This window comes from Sinocyclocheilus grahami, unplaced genomic scaffold (assembly GCF_001515645.1).
Source record: "Sinocyclocheilus grahami isolate Dianchi unplaced genomic scaffold, SAMN03320097.WGS_v1.1 scaffold620.1, whole genome shotgun sequence".
NCBI classification, from domain to species: domain Eukaryota; kingdom Metazoa; phylum Chordata; class Actinopteri; order Cypriniformes; family Cyprinidae; genus Sinocyclocheilus; species Sinocyclocheilus grahami.
The window spans coordinates 563,951-589,036 of NW_015505799.1; the positions used below are offsets into that span (position 1 = coordinate 563,951).

The 25,086-nt window shown below is 37.5% G+C and overlaps 1 protein-coding gene across 3 annotated transcripts in view; it reads left to right on the forward strand.

Moving 5' to 3' along the window:
• Window positions 1–650: 650 nt before the first annotated feature.
• LOC107557810 (adenylate cyclase type 8-like) overlaps window positions 651–25,086 on the forward strand; it is a 52,790-nt gene continuing 28,354 nt past the window's right edge. For 2 of the 3 annotated variants that reach the window (XM_016241358.1, XM_016241361.1), the window contains exons 1-6: window positions 651–697; window positions 3,642–5,129; window positions 13,655–13,804; window positions 16,243–16,373; window positions 17,496–17,607; window positions 24,267–24,394. In XM_016241358.1, coding sequence (XP_016096844.1) covers window positions 4,266–5,129; window positions 13,655–13,804; window positions 16,243–16,373; window positions 17,496–17,607; window positions 24,267–24,394 — 1,385 coding nt within the window. In that variant the 5' untranslated portion in view covers window positions 651–697; window positions 3,642–4,265. Of the gene's footprint in view, window positions 698–3,511; window positions 5,130–13,654; window positions 13,805–16,242; window positions 16,374–17,495; window positions 17,608–24,266; window positions 24,395–25,086 lie in introns of those variants that run through there. The other variant, XM_016241360.1, reaches the window with a different exon arrangement.

Sequence of the window (25,086 nt, forward strand, 5' to 3'; positions counted from 1 at the left end):
CATTCAAGCCATAAATAGTTTGCTCGTTCAGGCTCTTTTATGGCCATTCTCATGTAAGCAATGATGTTGTTAATGTTCTCACTGTAATCTGGAATATAGAAACAACATGACATTGCCAATATTTTACAGACTCCGCCCTTCTCAGATGTCAACATATCCAAAACCAACCTGTTCTGAATTACTGCATCTCTAATCTGTTTCATCTCATCGTTAACCATTGTCAGAGCATTCTCGGTGCTATTGGCTATGGCTAACACAGTCCATGCTAACCCATTAATTTTATTTATGCTTACAGCAGTTCCCACCCCTAGGAAAATTGACCACCCTATGTTAGCTCCAGGTGACGTCCAAGGATTGGGACAACACATACCCATTGTACCTGTCTGACAGATCCTCCGGTCTGCCAGACATTTTCATATCGCTGATCTCGTTCCATTACGACATGTGACGTGCAGTGCAAATTGTCAGGCAACATAATTTCTGTGTTAAATGGCTTGGTTTGATTCTTAGCCAGTTAACACATCGTCTGAGCCCAATCATTGTTTATTATGCGCCATTCATCTGCCCACTGAGGCTCTGCTTGCAGACAGCACAATTGCTGCTCCTCTGTCACTCTGACACCCGAGGAGTCTGCAACGAGTGTCAAATTTCAGACGGCCTGATGGAGGAGGAGAGAGCGGCAGACAGAGAGAGAGAGGTGTGTGTCATATCAGTGATGTCTTTCTTAGCATGGAGCCATGATCTCTGCCAGTAATTGCTGTAATCAAGATGCTTTAACACGCACAGGTGTGTGAGGTGAATTTTAGAAAAATGAGTGGATCGTTCCACTCCGTAGTTCCCTATAATGTGAATCAATGAACATTAATTCATGCATTAGCAAGGGCCTTTGAAACATAGGGACACTGATGACTCAATTACCTGCGCCACCTTTAAAAGGTAGCACATCAAGATTCTGCTGATATTTTATCAGCTGTTATATATCAAAATTGATTTATAAAACTGCGTTTACAGTAGACTTTGTGCTTAATTCACTTGCAGTCATACTGTATATGCGGATGTGTGAGACTGGAAACGCGAGCACATGTTTAAAGGTTTGTCTTTAGTTCCCAAATTCAAGTTTGGTGATTTCTAACCTGGACATTTGATAGAATAGAGCTTCTACTGTAAACATAACAGATTAACCTCTGCATAAACTTCAAAGCTGCAGGGTTTTATGTAATTTCACATGCTCGAAGCCTAGTTTGACCGTAACTTAAAGGGATAGTTCACCAAAAATGAAAATTTGGTCATCATTTACTCACTTCCAAACCTGTATGACTTTCATTTTTTTCTATGAGAAATGTCTATGTGTAGAGGCAAGATGATAATAAAATGGATATTGAGATATACAGTAAAACATTAATATTGTTTAATATGATTACAATTTAAAATAGTGTTTTCTGTTTTATTATATTAACAGATTTGTTTAATGTTTTTGAAAGAAGTCTCACTGAGACTGCTTTTATTTAAATAAAGATAAATCAGACATTGTTTTGATGGTGACTTGATGTTGGACCAGCAGAAACTTCAGAAGAACCTTAATGGAATGACAAATTCTGTCAACATTTACTCACCCTCATGTCATTCCAAACCTTTATGACTTTGTTTCGTCTGTGGAACATGGAGCATATTCAAACTCGGCACATGAAGACACCAATTTGACACCAGTAATGCCAAACACCACCAGTCTCATAAAACTGATCACAGCATGCCATATTTGAATATACGTGTATTCATTTCTGTTCCTCCAAAAAAAAAATTATTAGGCTTCAGAAAACTTGGAATATGGCACATGAGCAGTTTGCACTAGTTACATCATATACTTTTGTGCTTTTGTCCTCTTTGAAGCTTGGATCATTGCCTACCACAGCATGTTTTCATTGTAGGGTAAAGCATCAACATTCTGGTAAACCTCTTCATTTATGTTCCACATGCAGAAGAAAAGTTTGGAACAACGTGAGTACATTTTTATTTTTGGGTGAACTGTTCCATAATGAGTCATGGTTTTATCGAACTCATTGTGGACCACATTCAGTGCAACACCAGACCTGTTAGACCACTAGGACCCCCAGTTATTATTTAGTCATCTAAGCATGCATTTTGCCAAATCACCCTTGTCACTTAAAGTTGGATAATGGCTCTGCCATTAGGGGTTATATGAGCTGGAGGGGGGTTTGCAGGACCATGATCCGACTGCTTTTAGGTAGTGTGCACTTAAATCACTAATTGTGTGTTTCTATGAACTGAATGAGTGTAACAGCGGGGTGCTACGGATGCCCAGAGCAGCCGGTGAGCGCGCGCGGCTCTGCCTCCAAGAGTTTCCTGTGGCAGCTCATCATCCTTCTTTTTCCAGAGCAAGCAGAAAAAGTGAAGAAGTGAGCAAAGCATTAAGAAACTGGGGGTCGTATGGTACAAGCCCACAGCCGTTAAAAAAAAGAGCCGGCAGCGCAAGCGTGGGACGTGATGAGTCACTCGCAAGGGGCTGTCGGCCGGCTGTGATCAGCCCCTGTTGGGGTCTCGAGCTGTAAAATATTTGAAAAAGACGAATAGCCGGTGAGTCACGCTAACGGCGCTTGAGCTAAGTATGTTATATTGCTCAAAATATCCTGATACATTCGATAAAAATGATAAAAGCGAATTGCAATAGAACTTTAATAGCTGATTTTTTGAGTTTTTAGGTTTTTGTTTTACCGACCTTTTTACCAGACAAGGCGCACATTCTTATTGAAAACGACGGCAGTTATTGTACGGATGTTGTACTCTTGGAAAAAGAATGGGGACAATTAGGAACAAAAATAAACAACAAAATGTAAATAGAAATAAATAAACTATGCGTAATGCAACTTACGAAAAGTATAGCTTAATAAAGTGATACTAATGGACAAAGAACATTTTGTCTGCTTGTTAGTTTTTAATTAGTGAAAATTGGCACAAAGAAATGTCGTTAATGTCCAATTCTATTGTTTTCTGTAATAATTCCAGTAATTAAAGGGTCCCAAATCTGAAAGCTGAGCAGAAAAGACCGTTTTTGTTTTGGAAGCATTTAGAAGGATGCATCTAGTTTTGTTAAGCGATATTGAGATGTTTTTCAAATGTGTCAGACCAAAAAGGGTTTTGTGAATAAATGCGTGAAGTTCTGACTATCTGTGCAAAGAGGAGCCATTTATATTCGAGATTTTTTATTTTATTATATTATTATTATTATTTATATCTATATTATTAATAATAAATGAATAATAATTTTAGTATAGATTTTTGGCTTTGGTTAAATTGACCTATTTGCTGTTGTTGAAAGCAGACATAAATGATGTTCGTAAATGCGTTGTGTTCCCCCACTGTCCCGACTGCGCGCGCTCCTCTGCGGTGCAAACAAAAGCTGCGCGCGGGGAGGCAAAAGAGGCAAGGAGCTCGTGACGTCGGGAAGACACACACACACACACACACACACTCCTCTCTCTTTCGCTCAGTGTAAATACCATCTCCACAAGATGAGCGCGGACGCACTGAATGCTTCTGTATAACATAACAGAAGCCTTCAGTATCTTTACTGACTGATACAAACGTTTCTGTTTGTTTTATGTGATATTATTCTTGGATTTCAGCACTCCATTATCCTTCGCGACCGGTTCTGCTACCCCAAAACTACCGAAGAGGAAGGTCTTTCCCAACACCCCTCCAACCCTAAACCTCACCTCTGGATATGACAACGATTCCTGGAGACAGTTCCTGAGCGGAAAACATATCACAGAAGACCCACATATTGTAAAAGGCTCGACTGTGCCGCGCGAGGGGCGGAATGGTGTTGTGGAAAAGACTCTTTAAGATTCTTGTATGTGCACCCTGGTTGCGATAAAGAGAAAAGAGCCACACCAAGACCCTCCGCAGCAGCACAAAGGATAATACACGCAGACAACGGGGGGGCATTTTCTTCGTCAGACCGCGTTAAGATGCGCTGTTTTTCAGCACGCGAGCGGGCGCATGCCATGCTGTAGCGCTGCGTAGCCAAATGGCACGAGCCAGCGCGACCGAATCGCTTTGACGTTCGCGGAGGACAAGACGTATGATGATGAGCGGCAGCTGCCGTGGGACCAGTCTGCTTGTCCAGATGCGTTCTCCACTCTCTGTCCGGTTCGCCTTCACTCTTCCTCGCACACATCTGCACGTCTTCGCTGTCTCTGTTCTGGGAACGCACGTAGGTAAATAGAACCGCGTCAGGCGTGGGAACAATGGAGTTGTCTGAGGTTCGCTGTTCCAGCGCCAGCGAGGAGCTGTACGCCATCAACAAAACCCCCAGCAACAACGGGAACCGACCGAAGCGCCTGCTGTGGCAGAATGCCGTGCGACACATCACCGAGCAGCGATTCATTCACGAGCACAGCCCGAAACCCGTCTCACCGGACGAGCCGCACGCGCAGGGCTCGCGCAAACAATCCGCCTGCAGGACGTCGGTGAGCGACCGGCAAAACAACGGCGGCACTAAAGTCTTCCCCGAGCGCTCGAGCAGTGACCTGGGTTTCCTGCAGATCGACTGCGCGCCCAGCAACTCCGACTTCTTCCTGAGCTGGGGCTACACGTACCGCGGGGTCATCTTCCCCACGCTGCGCTACGCCTTCAAGTCCAGGGACCTCGAGCGCCTGTACCAGCGCTACTTCCTGGGCCAGCGACGGAAGTCGGTGGTGGTCATGAACATTCTGGACGTGGTGACCAAGCTGACCCTGCTCGTGCTGCACCTGACCCTGGCGTCCACTCCGATGGACCCGATCAAAGGAATGCTGCTCGGCTTCTTCACGGGTATCGAGGTGGTCATCTGCGCTCTGGTGGTGGTGCGCAAGGACACGAGCTCGCACGGATACCTGCAGTACAGCGGTGCGGTGACCTGGGTCGCCATGGCCACACAGATCCTCGCGACGGGACTGGGCTATGGCTTGCTCGGGGATGGGATAGGGTACGTGCTCTTCACGCTCTTTGCCACCTACAGCATGCTGCCGCTGCCTCTCACGTGGGCCATCGTGGCGGGACTGCTGACCTCCGCGCTGCACATCGCGATCCAGCTGCTGGTGCCCCCTCGAGCGCAGATCTCCACGAATCAGGTGAGACAGAGAAATGTGCAATATTACATCATGCCGAGCTTGGATGCATTTATGCGGGTGCAACACTGGATGTTTTCAGTGCTCGAGGCATTTAACCATAACCAAAGCGCAACGGTCGCTGTCCATCCAATGTGGTGCTGAAAGTGACTTTTTAAGGTCGTTCGTCGCAGACTGCGTCGTACTGTTCTGTCTGATATTGATGGCTTGCTTTTGCGGTCCAAATTTTATAGAGGTTAATAAAGGTCAAGAAGAGCTCCTAAATGCGGCAAAGCAGTCATATTAGAGCACTGTGGTCAGTTACACATTTCAATAACATCTGAGGAGAGCTTGAGCATTGTGAGCTTTCCCAATATATTTATAAAGACATATTGCAAAAAAAATTGTGTATATTTACGAAAACAAATAAAAATAACAAAAATATAAGATAATTCAAGGGATTATTCACCCAAAATGAAAATGCTGCCATCATTTACTGTATGACTATCTTTTGTGTAACACAAAAGAAGATATTTCGAAAAATGTAGGGGGTTTGTTGTCCATATGAAAGTCAATGGGGTTTAAAGTTGTTGGACAGTGTTCAAAATATCTTCTTTTGTGTTCCACATAGGAAGAGTCATACAGGTTTTGAACATGATTAAAATTTTTAGGTCAACTATCACTTATAAATTGCATTTAATTGGATTGACGCGGTTGCATACATGTCTGTATACAGTCCAACAAAGCCTCTTTTTCTTTCTGTCAGACGCTGAAAGATTCTAAATGACAAGATTACCTGAGGTCATGCTACTCAACGTGATCATATCACATTTAAATTGAGTCATAGTGGCACTACAGTTATTTTGTGGCATTCACCTGCACACACAGTAAAAACACAAACAAGTAAATATGCTGGACACAAAAACAAGCGCACAGGCACACGCAACAGTGAAGAGGCAGGAAGCCGTGTGAGTTAATTATAGTGTGCAATGATTATTCACTGTTATCACAGCAAAGAGAGGCAGACAGACAGAGTTGTTTGGTGTCCTTTCACACACAGATTCAGGCCAGATCCAGATGTCTATATGCAGATTCAGGTCAAAATAGTCAAACTCAGCCAAGCAGACCCAAAAATGTGTGTGTTGAATTTGTCGAAGTGGTCGAAGATGCTGTGAGGTAGACTGTAAAAATAGCAAGCGTGGGAGGGAGATATGGAGAAGGGCTCTCTGACTCACATGCTTGTCTGCCAGCATCACTTCGTCTCCCATCTCTGTTTCCCTCTCCTTCGCTTATACTGTAGGACACACACACACACTTCCTCAGACCTGACCACACACCTGCTTCGGTGTTTAGCGCTACGTATGTAGAATGTCATCAGTGACTGGGTAAGATGGACGTCAGTTTGTATGCGGTTGCTTTCTTGTTCTCTCTCTGGATTTATGGAAACTCCTGCAGGGTCTCCATCAATCATTTATAAGACACTTCACAAACTCCACCAGACTAGTGTGAGAGTGTTGTGTGCAGTTGGAAGGATTGTCGATAGACAAAGTGCAGGGTGATGATGTGGGTCAGAAGAGTAATTTCCTGCTTTCAGTACGAGTGGTTGGGAGTTCAAATCTTGACTGACAATAGGTGTACAAAATTAACTTAAATGATTTTAGCAAATGGTTGCAATATAACAAAGAGTGAAAAATTTAAGGGGGTCTGAATACTTTCCGTACCCACTGTATATCTCTCATCTCAGTAAGATGCTCACTGCAAGGCGGTATTTGATCAGAAATACAGTAATGTTGTGAAATATTGTTACAATTTTAAAAAATTACTTTTTTTTTTTTTTGAATATATTTTAAATTGTATATTATTCCTGTGATTGTAAAGCTGATTTTTCAGCAGCTATTATTCTAGTCTTTAGTGTCACATGATCCTTCAGAAATCATTCTAAGAATGTTTCTCAAGAGACTTTCTTATTATTATCAATGTTGAAAACATCTGCTTAATATTTTTGTAGAAACTGTGATACTTTTTTTTAAAGAAGCATTTATTTGAAATACAATTTTTTTGTAACATTATAAATGTCTTTACTGTCATTTTTGTTCAATTTAATGCATCCTTGCTCAAATTGACAGTATATTGTTAATTTAATGAAGTACACCAGTAGTTATTCTGCTAGAACATGTGTGAATTTGAGGGGAGCTGACTTCATACATCCACAAAAAATGCCCTTGAGAACAATTGGTTAAAAATAATTAAAAACATCTCAGAAAAGTGACGTTAGTTCAGAGAAAAGCTCCAGCATCATTTGTTTGCAGATATGACTTGGTTTAATATTTTGTATCTAATGCAATGAAATGCAGACTTTTTTAAGTGTGACATGACATATGGGTCCAAAATTTATATGCAAATACTTTTTGACATAACTATGTAAGTAAAGGTACCATCTTTTGGTGCATTTTGTTTTGTGGAACAGAAAGTAACAGAGAAGTAGAGCACTGTTTGTGGGGGCAGAGCTCTATGCCAAACATTGCTGGCCTACATATGTCATGGCCTGCCATTTGACTTGAAGGAGAGATGGCACTTAATATAACAAAGTTTAGTTTAAGACAACTATCTTCAGACAACTTGCTGCAGCTGCTGATTTCAGCAAACATGTAGAGAGATCACAGATTTTTAAGGAGGCTGAATTCAGTGCAAAAAAAGAAAAAAATTATAAAAAGAAAAGTTATAAATAAAATAAATGGGGTCTAGCAAAGCCTATGCCACAGTATCCAGTTACTTGCAGAAACCTTACTCTGTGTAGAGCAGGCACACACAGAACACATTTATAGACGTTTTTGCTCGTGGAGATTTTCACACATGTACTGAGATCAATAACAGCAGGCTGCCTGGTCAGTTAAATGTTTTTATGTCTGAGTGATTAATAATGTATTTTTCAATCTAGTACTTGATCGCTGACACTGTAGACGGTCCTGCCGTGTAATCAAAACCTTCAGAACAATCAGTTGCTGTTATCAATGATAGTGTAAAGTTGTCCTGAGATTAGTATTACAGTGTAGAGGGCAACATGGACATGATTAGTAGGTAACGGTCCAATGCATCAGGTTTGATTAGGGAAAACAGACTGTTTCACATCAAAATAAATATGGCATCTACTCTGACAAAAGTTTTGCAAGGCACAAGAAGACAGGACAATTAAAAATAGATTGAGATTAACCCTGACCACATCAGTGAAAAGTGTTGGGAATGAAATATGTAAAAGTGCTCTAGGTAAGCAGTTATAGGTACAACGATTCTTTTGTATAGCACTTAAAGGTCTCGGCTGTCAGAGTAAGAGGTTGTGGGGTTTAAAGGAATAGTTCATCCAAAAATGAAAATTTGCTATAAGTTTACTCACACTCACCTTGCATCTAAGATGAGTTTGCTTCTTCATCAGAACAGATTTGGAAAATTTAGCATTACATCACTTGCTCACCAATGGATGCTCTGCAGTGAATGGGTGCTGTCAGAATGAGAGTCCAAATAACTGATAAAAACATGATTCCATTATATTAATTAATGTCTTATGAAACAAAAAGATGTGTTTACAACTTACAATCATTGATTGTAAAAAATATGAAATCCATAATTCATTATATTCATAATATTGCTTTTTCCAGTTAAAATGTCATCTCATCTGTATCAGGAGAGAAATATGTACAGATTAAGCATTGTTTACAAGTGGAAACAGTCCAAAACAGTTCTAAACAAGTGTGTCAGTGGATTTTGATGTGAGATGACAACAGGGGCTGGACTGGAGGATGCAATATTATGGATTATGGACTCGTATTTTGTCTAGAAGTGAAAGTTTAAAGTTAAAATGCCTTGATGCATTTGTTTCTTACAAACACACAGTTTATCACTTAACAAGGTGTTAATTGATGGACTGGAGTCGTGTGGGATTACTTATGGATTATTGTGATGTTTTTATCAGCTGTTTGGACTCTCATTCTGATGGCACCCGTTCACTGCAGAGGATCCATTGGTGAGCACGTGATGTAATGGTAAATTTCTCCAAATCTGTTCCGATGAAGAAACAAACTGATCTACATCTTGGTTGGCCTGAGGGTGAGCAAACTTTCAGCAATTTTTCCTTTTTGGGTGAACTGTTCCTTTAATACCATAGCTGCCAAGAGGTACAGCAAGCAACACTGAAAATACAGTTATTCCCACAGTGCATCTGCTATAGCTAATATGCTCCATGGAGACTGGCTGCAGTAGCAGTACATCACTTAAAAAAAAAAGTCACATTTCAAAGTTAATCAATTTGGCATTATAATGTTTGTGCTCACCAGCTGAATTATCAGTGGACAGCAGCCCATCTATGGAAAAATCTCAGAGGCAGCATTTTACAACTGTAATCAACCCCAGTAATTAAATGAAGTGTTAATTAAATCTCAGTTCGGCTCCTCCGCGTGGTGAAGACTCTCTGGCTGGAGCACAATGTTGATATTAACAGTTTCATTAGATCTGTTGGTCTACGAGCCACTATGCAGTAGTTATTTAGATTTTTTTTTAAATAATTTGCTGCAGTCAATGGGAGTCAATCACTCTTAACGATTTCTGCTGCATGCTGATGGATATCACTGTACTTTGCTGAGATAATTATGGTGTTAAAGACTATAGTTGAAGTGCACTGTGTTTGTGTGTACGTGTCTGGTTTGAAGTATTAATTTAGAAATCAGTGATATAACTGTACAGTCAGATTTGTTGTGTTAATTCTCCTGCTGTGTTTAGCTGATGGACACACACACTGTATGAAATGTATACACTCAAAAAAAAATTTTTTTGGTGCTGATCACTTTATTTAAACAATTCATTTTGATTTAACACCATGTATCAGGTTTGTCATTCAAACATGACTGCATCTTGTTAAACTGACTTGAAATGGTTGCTGTTTGGCTTAACTCGATGTTTTCATTTTGAAAGAACATGTTTCAATCAAGTACCTCAAAATAAGTTTTACACTTCCCATCATGCTTTGCACAGGACTGGATATGGGGAGTGAAAATGTTGAAATAAAGTGTTATTTTATGCATTTTTTTAGTAAAATGTGATAATAGGGAGACTTTTTCATGTCTAATGCTCTATTATGTTGGCATTTTAAAAGACTTTCTATTGGTGTATTTTGTGTGTCCATTGTGGTGAAGTGTGGAGCATGTAGTTGGGTTGAGGACCTGCTTAAAAAAAGTCTAAATTACTTGAATTTAAAAAAGCGACTCCAATGAGAGTGCTAGCGCATGATGTACACAGTACCATCCTTAAACTGCTAACAACTAACATCATATGTGTAAAGAAAAGTTATATCTTACTTGCTAATGTTTTATAACACTTTGGATGAACTTGCATGGACAGTGGTTCTATATGATGTAAACGTATTATCTCTACTCAGATATTTCATGTAGGATGAACTAAAGCAAACTGAGTAAACTCAACTAAAATTAGACATGTCATGATAACTTGATTTATTCATGTCCAAATAACATGGTACAAACACGTGGAACCACTGTCCATGATTGAATCATGTTCAGCCAAAGAGTCATTTTATTGAGTGCAGTGGCCCCAAAACATATTTTAATATTTAAGCTGCATATAGAAATTAATGAATATCATTTTGATAGATAAAATACAGATTCAAATGTCATTCATTTTAAATAAAGTTAGCAGAAGCACAATTTTCTATAGAAACCTGTTCTTGTACTTTCGCCTTTATATCTCACAATTGGGACTGTTTCTCATAATTGCAACTTTACATCTCACATTTGGGATTTTATATCTTACAATTGGGACTTTTGTTCTCATAATTGCACCTTTATATTTCACAGTTGCAATTCCATATCTCACATTAGGGAGTATTTCTTATAATTGTTACTTTGTGTCTCACAGTTGGGACTAGTTCTCATAATTGAGCCTTATGTCTTATTTTGATCTTATTTCTCATAATTGCAATTTTAAACCTCACAAAAAAGTTTATTTTAAACTTTCTCACAGTTACCTATTTTATTCCTAGGCAGAAACAGGACTCCATACTTTTTATGCAAAGCATTTCACAGACATTTCTTATTTTTAAAAATATATATTTTAATCTTTTAATATAATATAATAAGATATTAATATTAAGATAAGATATTTTTTTCACCAAATTTTATGACTCTTTCTGTTTGTTTAATATAAGTGGATCATGGCCATAATTACTATGATGAACTACACCTGTGGTTATCATACTAGTACACCTGTGGGGAACTGACTTAAAAGGTATTAAAACGACATTGGGAAAATTACCTTTACTGTAGATAAATGTAAAGCTAGAAAGAGTAACTGACCATCTGTTGTTTATTTCCTATGGTTAAGAGTAATGTTCTAAGAAACACACAAAGACTCATCTCCATTAGTCTGTAGGCTGTTCATGTTTTCATATGTGGAGAGGGATTTGTGTGATGTGAGATGATGTTTTTTAAGGTCAGTGATTTGAATAGGAATAGTCTGAAGTAATGAGTTTTCCTATTAGGACTATCCACATCAATGTCCTCTGTGCGTGTGTTATTGTATATTATTACGCACACACATTGCTTAAATATTTTAGTGAATTTGCATGCTAGCTTGATTCTTGAATGTTGTTTACTGGTCAAATTCTGCTGTGTGTGTGTGTGTGTGTGTGTGTGTGTACTGGAGGGGTTGTATTAATTAGGGCCTCCGTCTGTAATGGCAGCCTTTTAATGCCCCTGCGGGACCAAAAAAAACTGAAGTAATTGAAACTGTAAAGGATGGGGGGCTCGTTAATCAGTCAGAAAATGTATATTCCCATGAGGGATGCATCTAAACCGACTCACACACATACACACACACACAAATGCCTATGAGGCTTTTATAGTAATAGGTGCAGAGACATGCTTAAACATGTTTGTGCCGTGATTGTTTTAGAGTGTTAATGATTGCAGGTGGTTACATCATACTCTCTGGAGATTTCAGACATGTTTGGTAAAGCGTGTGTATTTTTGGATTCCTCTGAGAGGCATGACAGTATATGTTCCAAATGCAGTTAACTAACAGTGTTTGTTCCCATGTCTAAATATAAATATGCACCTCTGTGTGTACTTATTTGCTATGCCTCAGTGGCTACTTTACTGGACAGACAGAAAGTGTCTTATGGTGTTGGTGTCTGTTTTGTTGTATATAGTCTTGGTATAAAATCGAAGCTGTCTAATTATACACTAATTGTACAGTGCCTTGTAAAAACAATAGACCCACTCTTTCATAGCAGCCAGCCAATCATACTGGAGGTTACAATTTTGGCTTTACTTGTGGCCCAACTGAAGTAAACAAAAATGGATAAATGTGACAAATTTCAAACTTATCACTGGTAGAAACTATGCATTTGTTCTGATTGTTCTGAGTTGTCAGTCTTTTGTGACAATGTGTCTACATTTAATAGAAAGTCAGTATATTTGATATCTTATTGATTGCAGAGGTCTAAGTGGTTCAATCCAGATTCAGTAACTTAAGCTAACATGTTGTGTTTATCAATTTGGCATCAATCCCCAATTTTCTCTGACCTCTGCAACTCCCCCTACCCCCCAGTGGGTGGGCCAGATGGGTCCTTTATTTTTTTGCACATTTTCTTCTGGGCTTTGGTAAGTCAATCAGAAAATGGAAACTAATTGGAAATGCATGGTAGGAGAACAGCTAAGCTGTTGCCTAAAGGCTAATTCATTTTATTTTCAAGCTAAAACATGCAAATCACTGGAAGTAAGTGACAAGTTTGTAAATGTGATTTTGTTTGTTCAGTTCTAATGTACTTGTGCATAAGATACACAAGGAAGCCAGAAACCAGCAAAATAAAATCAGCATGGTTTTATCTTTATATTAAGGCAAAATATTTTGACAGATTTATCATAAAATCACAGTGTGTATGAATTTTAATCAGTGAATTTATGAGTTTAAACAGTGATTAAATAATTGTACCTGAAAAGCGAACAAAAAAGACCACAGTTTCTTAAAAATCTCTTTACTTTTGCTTTTAAATGAGTACATTTAAAATAATAGCATGCTTATTAACTCTAAAAAATTGTACTCTGCCTCCAGTATATGACTGACATTTATTAATTTTACATTAATGTGCATTTATGTGTGTCTGTGTGTAAAATTGGAAGAAATATGACATTTAGCTTCTGTCTCCTAGGGAATAGTATTGCATTTAAAATAAAATAAGCATTTAAGTATTTTATCTCTTGTATGCTTATGCTCAGGGTCTGAAATTTACACTTGCCAAGAGCCAAATGCAAGGGAAAAATAAAACTTACTTGACAGTGGCTGGTATCTGCTACTGTGCTATACTTTAGTAAAAAAGTGTTTGTTTTGTGTTTGTTTCCAGTGTAAAATTCCACATACTGTTATATACAGCTGATAAATGTTTGTAGTTCATTTGTATCTAGAATAGTTTCACCTGTCCTGCAGTTTAGTACACTAATTGCTTAAGGTTGGTAAAATTCTCAGTTTTTTCTTCTCTTTCTCTTCAGCTGTTAGCTCAGGTGCTGCTGTTCTTATGTATAAACACTGCAGGGATGTTTATCAGCTACCTGTCAGACCGCGCCCAGCGACAGGCCTTTCTGGAGACACGCAGGTGCATCGAGGCACGTCTCCGCCTGGAGACCGAGAACCAGCGACAGGTTAGTGTTCGCAAAATTTAAAAGTTTCCTTCACACACACTCACGTGACATATGTAAATGTGTTTGTGAGCAGAGTGCTTTTGGATGTTTCCAGGAAGTGTACAGTATGTATAATGTATGTGTGCCAAACAAAACAACTACTTCATTAAATTGCGTATACTTTCTAGCAAAATACCATAGTTTATAGACGTGTGTGTGTGTGTGTATGTATATATATATATATATATATATATATATATACACAACAATTATTCAGCCAATATTTGAAAATTTTGGTAACCAATTTACAGAAATGTTTATTCTACTGGCAGCTTTGTCAGTGAATAGTAAATCGTTTCTTTTTTCAAATTTGAGTAGATGATGTATACGTTTTCTTATCAAAATGTTGGTATGATTTTTTTAAAGTCTTTTATGCTCAACAAGGCTTCATTTATTTGATCACAAATACAGAAAAGAACAGTAATATTGTGAACTATAATTTCAAAATAAATGAAATATAATTAAAAATAACTGTTCTCTATTTGAATATATTTTAAAGGGGACATCAGATGCTCATTTTCCACAAGTTGGTATGATTCTTTAGGGCCTTCATGAAATGTCTGTAACATACTTTGGTTAAAATTCCTCAACGGTCGTGTAAAATAACACCCTTCTTACCTTGTCAAAAACAGCTGTTCACAGCTACCTGTTTCAGTGCAAGTCTCTAAATGATAATGAGCTACTGCTCACCCCACCCCTCTCGTCCATGGTGGTCTCATTTACGTTCACATAGAAACTGGCTGCATGTTTTCTTTTCAGCTTTTCTGAGCTGGCAGACATGCCAGAAACCTAACTAAACCTAAAACTAAAAATTTCATACAATGTCCCCTTTAAAATGTAATTTATTTCTGTGATGGCATGGCTGAATTTCAGTTAGCTGAATCCAGTCTTCAGTGTCACATGATCCTCGTTGATAATAACATTTCTTATTATTATCAATGTAAAAACAGCACTGTACTATCAACGTACTTGATATTTTTTTATCAAAAATGTGATAAAAAAAAATTCAGGATTCTTTGATGAATATAAAGTTCAAAAGAGCACAATTTATTTGAAATAGAAATAGTTTATAACTTTACAAATGTATTTATCGTCACTTATGATCAATTTAATACATACTTGTTGAATAAAAATATTCAGTTCCTTCCCAAAAACAAAATCTTACTGACCCCCCAACCTTTTAAAAGTGTGTGCACATTCATGCTCACGCGTAACCTTGCTGTATCACACTCCTTTATCAGCAATGAACCACAGTGGGTGAGAGTAATTGATTTAAAGATGAGAACAGCATCTCATAGGGACAGAAGGCTAGTGTAGAAAGGTTCCGAGACTCCTTAGGGAATCTCTCTCTCCGTCTCTCCGTCTCTCCCCCATCTCTTTCTCTGAGAGCACTCCGGCTGTTTGCTGAAGTGGGTTTTATTTGCCAGTCAAGTGGAGCCCATGCTGGTACCACTGTGTGTGTGTGTGCTTGCATTTCCTCTTCCTTTGTATGTCCATCTATCCACATTTCCTGTGCTTTTAGCCCAGCCAGTGGTGAGATTACAAACCTCTGGCTTGTTGAATTCATAATTGCAGCACCAGCTCTTTATCCATGCAGCGCCACAAAGGTGAATTACAGCTGAGGTGTGTTATTTTTTTCAATTTGAAAATACTTTCTCCTACCTCAGCCAACCTAATATGGAGAGGCAGCTGTTAGTTATATTCCTCCCAAAAAGTGTAAACGCTATTGCTGTATGTTTATGCATCTGACCAGCCCAACACCACAATATTGGCTCAACCAATGGCGTGGTTTTGGGCTCCAACCAATGGAAGACTGGGAACTGTTTGCAAATCTGTTTGAAAAATATTATTAATTTTGCAATTAGTAAAGAAATTAAATGCTTCAGCTTTAATATATTTGGCAGATGTTCTTCTTTGCAGTGTTTTGTAAAAGCATTCAGACTCTTTCTTCTCACATTGTATGGAATTATAAATTCATTTTAGTTTTTGGGAAATAATTTTGGGAAAGCCGCTGTTATGCATTTGTATTTAGCCCTGTGTGCTGGACGCTCTGGGATATTTAATTGACTGCTCAACATTTAAGGGAGCTAGCACTGGATAAAAATGACTTGATGCTGTTATTGCTGTAAAAGGAAACTGTATCATATATTAATATGTGGGGTTAAAAAAATAAAAAAAAAATTAAAAACTGTTTCCTAATGAAATTCTACCTTATTTGTGAAGTAGTTTAAAGGTAAGACTGGTATACTAGTTGAATTGGTAAACTGGTTGAAACTCAAAGAGAATTGATGTGTATAATATGAAAATTATGTTTTTGTATGTGTAAGTGTGGATTCAGTGACTGTATGATTTAAATCCATGTTTAATGAAGCACATTACCCATACTGCACCTGTGTTAGGAGCGTCTGGTCTTGTCAGTGCTGCCGCGCTTTGTAGTGCTGGAGATGATTAACGACATGACCAACGTGGAGGACGAAACCCTACAGCACCAATTTCACCGCATCTACATTCACCGCTATGAGAACGTGAGGTAATTTCTTCTATTGTGGTACAGTCATGAATAGAACAGAAGAGAATAAAATGGAATTGAATCAGTCATCCGCCATTAAGGCTCAGTCACCCACCATTCCGGTTCAGTTACCCGCTCAGCTGTTATGGTTCAGTCATCCTCAGTCTCTCTCTTTTATAACCCAAACAAGTAGCCCAGTACAGCACAGTCAGTCACCATAAGAGCACCACATAGGCTCTGACTGGCCCCAAAAATGGCAGTTCATGGCCGTGTGAGCCAAAATTAAGCCACTTTGGCCACCCCTTAAATTGTGTTATATAGTATATGTAATAACATAAACGCATTCAGAATGATCGCAGACAGAATACTTGTCCTGTCATAAAACAACATTTAATGTCAGATTAATCTGTTCTTAACATGAAGTCACTTCATATAGAAATTTATAAAAATGGCATTTTCTACAGCATACTTTCTGTAATCTGTTTGTTATTTGTGTAGTTACTGTTCAACTGTTTAGTCAGTAAGATTTTTTTTATGTTTTTGAAAGACATCACTTGCTTACCGGGGTTACATTTATTTGATCAGAACTACAGTAAAATGGTAATATTGTGAAATATTATTACAATCTTAAACAAATGTTTTCTATTTTACTGTATTTTAAAATAGAATTTATTCATGTGTTCTTGTGAATTATTAGCAGCCATTACTCCAGTCTTCAGTGTCACATGATGCTGATTTGGCGCTCGGGAAAAATTTCTCATTATTATCAATGTTGAAAACAATTGTACTGCTTAACATTTTTGTTGAAGCTGTGATTTTTTTTTCTTTTTTTATTCAGGATTTTGGATAAATTGAAAGTTTAAAAAACAGTATTTATCTAAAATATAAACTTTTTGTATCATTATAAATATTTTTACTGTCACTTTTGATCAATAATAAAACAATTTTTACTAACCTTAAACATTTTAACAGTAGCATAGCTTGCATAGCTATTATATTTAAACTTATTAGTACAATTAGCTTATATATTTAGGAAGTTTTGCCTGTTTATATCCCATTAAAATTCACTGATTGGCTGTAAATTGTTTGGGAAAATTGTTGTGATTTTTCCAGCTGATCTGTGTGCATGTGTGTTTTGTGCAGTATTCTCTTTGCTGATGTGAAGGGCTTCACCAATCTTTCCACCACACTGTCCGCTCAGGAACTCGTTCGAATGCTCAACGAACTCTTTGCGCGCTTTGACCGACTGGCACACGTGAGTGATCTAACACACATACATTACAATCTGTAAGCCACATCACAGCGTCATTTGAGGTATAACACATGTAATAGTTCTTGAAATAGCAGATGGAAATGAATTAAGGCATGGTGTTATTTTTTATCTCTGGATATTACAGCCTGTGGCTTACGTTTATTTTAATATTGTTTGCTTGATATCCAAGTGTTGCCTGAAATGCTATGGTTCGATAAGAAGGTTACCTTGACATTTATATCAGTTAGCACTTTTACGTTTGAGGAGTTTTCTAGTTAGGCATTACATCTCATGTTTTCAGCGCATATTCATTTCAGAGCTCTTAATGCACAGTAAATACAGTGAAAATGCACTGTAAACCAATTAATCGACACAGTCTTTTGCAATATGTTTGTCTGAAGCATAAAAACAGATGTTTGTTGGGCTTAATGGAAATCAAACAGAATTTTCTATTCTATTCTATAGACTAAATCCCAATGAGTTGAACGTTTCATAGTTACTCCTTGAGCTTTGGGTTCTGTGTAGATGAACAACCATTAGGATGTAAATACACCGTCTGCATTGGTTTATTGCACTGCATTTGTATGACTTTCTTCTGTGGGACACAAAAGAGGAAATTTTGAAACAGTTTTTGTCCATACAATCCAAGTCAGTGGTGGGTTCAAAACAACACTGAACCCCAGGTGACTTCCATTGTATGGACAAAAAAACAAACAGAATGTCTTCTTCAGAAAGCTATACAGGTTTGGAACGACATAAGGGTGAGTAAATGATGATAGAATTTTAATTTTTGGCTACCTATCCCTCATTGTCATTGTCATTCAACAAACCACCTTTCATGTAAATTAGGCTTATTTTAGTGCTTTATTCACATAAGTCAGCGCTGTTTATCTCAGAAAATTGCAGTTACACTGCTGCTTCGCTTGCACATATTTATTGCAGGATGTGTGAAACAAAGACAAGTGTTATGTTTATGTGCCAAGGGCAGTTCCAGCGTATCTTGGCTTGGCGTTTATAGTGGCACCAGATAAGCTGAGTTCAGTTAGAGTACAGAGGAGATTGAAATATTTGCCAGCTCACCCTCCTTCATGTCCTGCAGTGCACTGTTGTGCTAAATGCCTGTTGCAAAAGTCTCATAAATAAAATCGTTGTGACCGCGTCCCCAACATTAATGACATTGATTTATGAGTGTGTGTATGTGTTAGCGCAAGGGTACAACTGTCAACAGCTAGTGAACATCTTGATAGCTGCCCTTGGAAGAAAGAACAACATTAGTTACACGCGTATATATGGGCAGATTGATTTTGTGTTTTTAACAAATGTGTTTTTTGTTCTGTTGTTCAGACTGGAGAAGGAAATAAATGCATTATGAAGAATATTAAACTCCATCCTCATTCTGCAACTCTCCAATAATCGTATTCATGAGTCAGTATAATAATCATTGGAGATTAACCGACCATAAAGTGGCTTGGTGATGCATAATGCAGATATTCAAATGTGGCATATGTGTGCTTGCAGATGGTTGTATCAGTATGTCATATTTAAATATCCTTGTGTCCTTGTGCTTGTTTGTGTGAATCTGCAGTCACACTCATGTGAGCAGGCCTGGTGTGGTATTAAATTCTACAGCAGTTTATCGTAATGAACAGTATTCATTTTCTCTCCCAATGGCAATGTTTATTTAGAGATGTCATATGTGTGCGGTTAGTGCTGTACTAGTTAACTGTGCGGTTGAGCTGTCGCCTTCAACATTTGCCTACATAATGTTCTTGATTGTTTGCGACATGCCACATCCTGACAACACTTTGAACTCCAAAGATCCCGTCTTACACTAGCATTATCTTCCATAAATCTGTCTTGCTCTCTTGCTGTCTGTCTCTCCCTAGCTCTTTCTTTTTCTTCTACAGCCTCACATTACCTAATGGGAAATGTACATTAACGCTTTTGTTACTTGACATATGATCTAAGCGTGTGATGTAGAAACACCAAACATCTGACAAAAGTTGGTATATTTTTCAGGGTTCGCAAAATTTCAAAATCACTGGTAGTCAGACATTCTTCAGATTTTGGTAGCCCAAAATGAATTTAAGTAGCCCGAATAAATTTTTTTTTTAAAAGACATCGGCTTAACTTCACTACAGACAAATCGGCATGATTTAAAACTTAATTGATCGCTTTTTTTCTTCAAATAACAAGTCGAGAGAGTAGGGGTGCAAAGGATCACAAAACCCACGGCTCGGATCATATTGCATTATCATATCAGATTTTAAGTAACAGATTGGATCATTTTGCAGATGAGCAAAAAAAAAAATGGTTCTTTATTATTTAAGTAACAGAATACTTCTTTGATACCACAGCAAAACCTAGTACCATATAGGGATGTAACGATTCACTCAACTCACGATGCGATGCAATGCGATTCACGATACTGATTTCACAATATAATTTTCTCACAATTATTCTTTTTAACAAAATGAGATTTAAGACAAATTATAAATGATAAAAAAATTTTTTTTGCACATTTCTTTGTGAAATTGAAATGTCAAATAATAAAACTATAACTTGACCTTTTTAAACAAATCCCAAATCAAATAAATAATACAAATAAAATAAATCTCTTCATATAAACAAACTAAGGCTTTGGCTGTGCTTTTTCCATTTAAAATCAGAGGCAACCACTGCATTTTAATCATGATCCAAACAAAGATGCTAAATACATGTTATTTAGATTGCAATTAGATTGTATAATTTCGCAAAAACAGAATGGTTTGATTTTAGCTTTGTGAATGAGTCACAAATGTCACTCTCTGACAGCAGGTGGCGCTTATGGAACAGCAGGTGTTTATAGGCTGCTGCCCCTTTAAGACCGAATGCACAGATCCAATATAATGATGCACTTGAGATTTCTTTCACCACTGTTTACGTTCACTTAAAACATAACCGACTGTGTTTACCAGAATACTTGCCTAGACAGTTATTTTGAGATAATTTTGTGTGTAGGGCTGTCACGATTATAAAATTTGGCTGACGATTAATTGTCTACAAATAGTCACAGTTATTGCGTTTAGGGCTTTGGTGATTATGACGATTATCACGATTAATTGTCTGTTTTTATGGCTTTCATTATATAATTGATTAATTTAAGGGTTCAGTAAATAATTATGATGTTATCTTTTAATCTTTTTGAGTTATTATTTTGCGGTGTAAGATTACATAGAGTATTCCAAATTCTAAGAATTGGCCAATACCGATCCAACACCAGCGCTATTTTTTTTCTACACCACTACAGAATATCAATACTGTGTTTGTGGAACTAATGGTCACTCTTTTAAACCCTTTGTTAAATGCAATCCACTAAATCCTCACTTCCTCATTACAGAGAAAAACTACATTTGAATAAAATATATAAGCTATGAAATTAAACTAGCTGACTGTATAATTTAGCAGCAAAAACAATATCTTGAAAAAAAAATTTGTTGGTGCACGTTATACAATTTAAACGTTTATTCTGTTAACTATTTGTATTCTTACAAAATACATTCATGAATATAAGACAGAAATCAGAAGGCTTCTAATAACCTTTCTGTTTGTGATAATTCCTTCCTTTCTTAAACTTAAAGTATTATAATGGGAATATATCATCTTGGAGAGAGAGTTTTACCGTGCTGACTGTCATAACTGAACGTGATGTGCTGTTTGAACGCTGAGCGGAGAATGACTGACAGCTGCAGCAGAAGAAAGATGAGTTTCTGTAAACCTCAATTCTGTCCCTCGCATTAAGATATGGAATGGCTTCAGATGATATAGCAGGGCTCCAGACTGCGACCATTTTTTCTGCCTGTGCGACTAAATTTTGTGTGAAGTTGCACTGGTGCGACCACCGCGTTGGTCAACTCATACATGCTGCAATTTCTGTTGCATATGAGAAACATCAAACGGCAAACGAAACTGAAAGCATAACGAAACAGCACTTAGAGAGTATACTCGCCGCGTCAGCAGGAGCGCGAAGGTGCGCGCAGCAAAAATGACGCACATATTGAGGAAACCATGGATGGTTTTCAAGCGAAAGTCAAGTAAAAGACCGCTTCTTAAACCAGAGAAGGTGAACATGCTGGTATTCTTGTGGGGAAAAAAACATGCAAGCACCGTTAGTTTTACTTTTCTTTTTGTTTTCATTTTTGAAAAACTTGTTATCTTTGCTGTTTATCTCACATTACGCTATGGAGGCTCTCTTTTATTTATTTGTTTGATTCCTCAGTGTTTGCTAAACGTTCTGTAATTTATTAGTCAGTATATAATACAGCATGTGGTGTGTGCCATGCCTCATCTTATTCGTTTTTGTTAATAAACATTTTGTAAGCTAGTTTGTCATTGTATCTTACTGACTTATTGTTGTTGTGCTTTTTAATTAAGAATAACAATGAAGCCATCGTTTATTTTAGTCTTAAAAAATGAAAGGTGTATAGATGTATGTAAGCAAAACAGTGACAACAAGATCTCGAATTTGAAAGTGAAAGCATCCGAAACCCGCAGCTTAACACAGCAAAAGAGAAACTCCCATTCATAAAATTCAAATCACAAATAATACTACTGATGATAAAAAACAGGTTGAATGTTAACCACTTTTGTTTCCATATAACTATAAAATATGATAAAAGTTCATCAGCATGCATTGAATCCCATGTTGTAAATTTGCGACCAAATCATGTGCTCGTGTGACCAGCTGACAAAGTTAGTTGCAAAAGAGCGACCAGTGGGAAGAATGAGTCTGGAGCCCTGTATAGGCTATACAGTGCATGAAAAGCAAACTGGTGCTCTTCTGTTTCTTTTGGTGTATGACTCCCCCTTGTCTCGTATAAAAAGCACAATAATCGCGGTTGTCTGAAACAACCGCGGTTAGATCAAATAATCGCGATTAGTCGGTTATTTAATTATCGCGACAGGCCTATTTGTGTGTATGTGTTCATTCAGATGCCAAGGATATGCGAAAGAGGAATCAATTCTGTGGACGCGCATTGTCTGAAACGCGGCTCTCTGTGCACGCTTTGAATGAGTGTGCGTAGCTCCGAATGCACGTGAATGGTTTAACGCTTGAATGTTTAAATCGGCAAGACTTAGAAACACGTGCAAACGATCAACTATGATCCATTTTACCCCTACAAGCTAGTGAACAATGCAAATCAAGGAAGGAATTTTATATCACTGTTCAAGATAGCCCATCGGTCAGGGTGGTGAAACATTCTGGTAGCCCGACTGGAAAACACAATAGCCCCGGGATGTCGGGCTAGCGATTTTGTGAGCCCTGTTTTTTAGACTTGTGCCACGGAAATACCAGAAATAATGTTTTTGGACATGTACCCTGGTTGTGCCATGATATTCATTGAAGTACTGTATATTGGAGTATCATATTATTAATACTTTTATTCAGCAAGTGTGCATTAAATTGATCAAAATTGACAGTAAAGATATTTGTAATGCTTTAGAATTTAGATTTTTGTTTCAAATCAATGTTGTTCTTTAGACTTTTCTATTCAGAGAATTCTGAAAAAAGTATCACAGTTTCCACAAAAATATTAAGCAACACAACTGTTTTAAACATTTATAATAATCAGAAATGTTTCTTGAGCACCAAATCAGAATATTAGAATGATCATGTGACACTGAAGACTGGAGTAATGACTGCTGAATATTCAGCTTTGCATCACAAGAATAAATTACATTTTAAAATAGATAAAAAAAATAGTTTTTTTTATCAGTGATAATATTTTAGAATATACTGTTGTTGTTGTTTTTTTGATCAAATAAATGTACCTTGGTGAGCATAAGATACTTTTTTCAAAAACACTAAAAATCTTACTGATCCCAAGCTTTTGAACAGTTGTGTGTATATATAAAATACCATGGTATTATCATCTGATACCATCAATGTTACTACAGTACTTTTTCCTTAAGGCTCAATCCAACTAAGAGCAGGTTCAAGTTTAATTTAATGGGTTCTTTATTAGCATCATGCTGTAATGTTGATGTTTTGAGTATGGAGTGTGTTGTTACACTAACATTTAATGCTAGTTTCTATGTTTATATCCATTAAATTGGCCCACGGTTTGGTATTGATTATGTAAAAGGCATTCACTTAGCCTTCAGATTAGCATTAGTGCTTCAAACATGCTATCATGAGTCAGTCCAGAGCTAATCGAGCTGTAGGTGGTGTTTTTAGTGACTGACAAATGACAGTTACGGGCGTAATGACTTTTTGTTTCCATACAGCCATTTACTGAGCTGTGAAAAGACGTTAATACGGCAGTAGGCCTGAGTAATGGATCTCAGAGAGACCGAATGAGTGAGTGGCGGCCTTATAATTACCACCCTCTCTGAGCTCTACACAAAAACCTGGCAGGCTGAGAGATAACTACCACAGATAGAGTCTGCAGTGGAAATTATAGGGTAATTGTGGTTATAAATGCTCAAACCCTCATACATCCCTTTCACACACTGTAAGATGTGAAACTGTGCAACTGTTACATTAAGCAGCTAATTCTACCTGATCTGACCCTTAATTACTTTTATTGGGATAACTAAGTATTTTGATTGATTCAGATGTAATAAAAATATTGTCAACAGTTTGTAAAAAATGTAAAACTGTCTTCTCCTTTTCCTCTAAGGAGCATCATTGTCTGAGGATCAAGATACTGGGGGATTGTTATTATTGTGTTTCTGGCCTTCCCGAGCCTCGACTGGATCATGCCCACTGCTGTGTTGAGATGGGCCTCAGCATGATCAAAACCATCAGGTAATGGTGAAACGTTTAATGTTTTATACTGCCAGCCAACACTAAATAATTGATTTAATATTTCAGTAAGCATGTTATGTTCCAAGAGCAAGATGTTATTGCTCAAGTTATTGACCAGATTGCTGAGAAATTTTATTGCTTAAATAGACACAAATGAGAGAGTTGTTGACATAGTAGAGTATGTATCTATAAAATGAATGTGTATATAATAGCTCAGTGCTCAGGAGACACATGTAAGAGTACTAGGAGGAATGTTCACCCAAAATTAAATTCTGACATAATTACTCACCTCCATATCATTCCAAACATGTACAACTACAAGGAACACAAAACATTTCTGAAGATTTTCCTTGCCATTCTTTTAATTTAATAAAAGTGAGTAAAGAACGGGGGTCATTCAAGCTCAGAAATGACAAACAGCATCTTAAAAGTGATCCATTTGACTCATACACTGTATTTAACATCTTCTGAAATCGTATACTATAACTTTTTGTGGTGAACAGACTGAAATTTAAGCCATTCAATGATTTTCAACTATCTTGACATCCACCATACTATAACTGTCCTTATTAATGCGAGAAGTAATAATGCAAAAAATTTAATCATTCTATTGAGTCGTATCAATAATTAATTATTTGAATCATGAATCAGACTGATCTTGTTTTCGAGTTCAACTAACTGACTCAATAAGC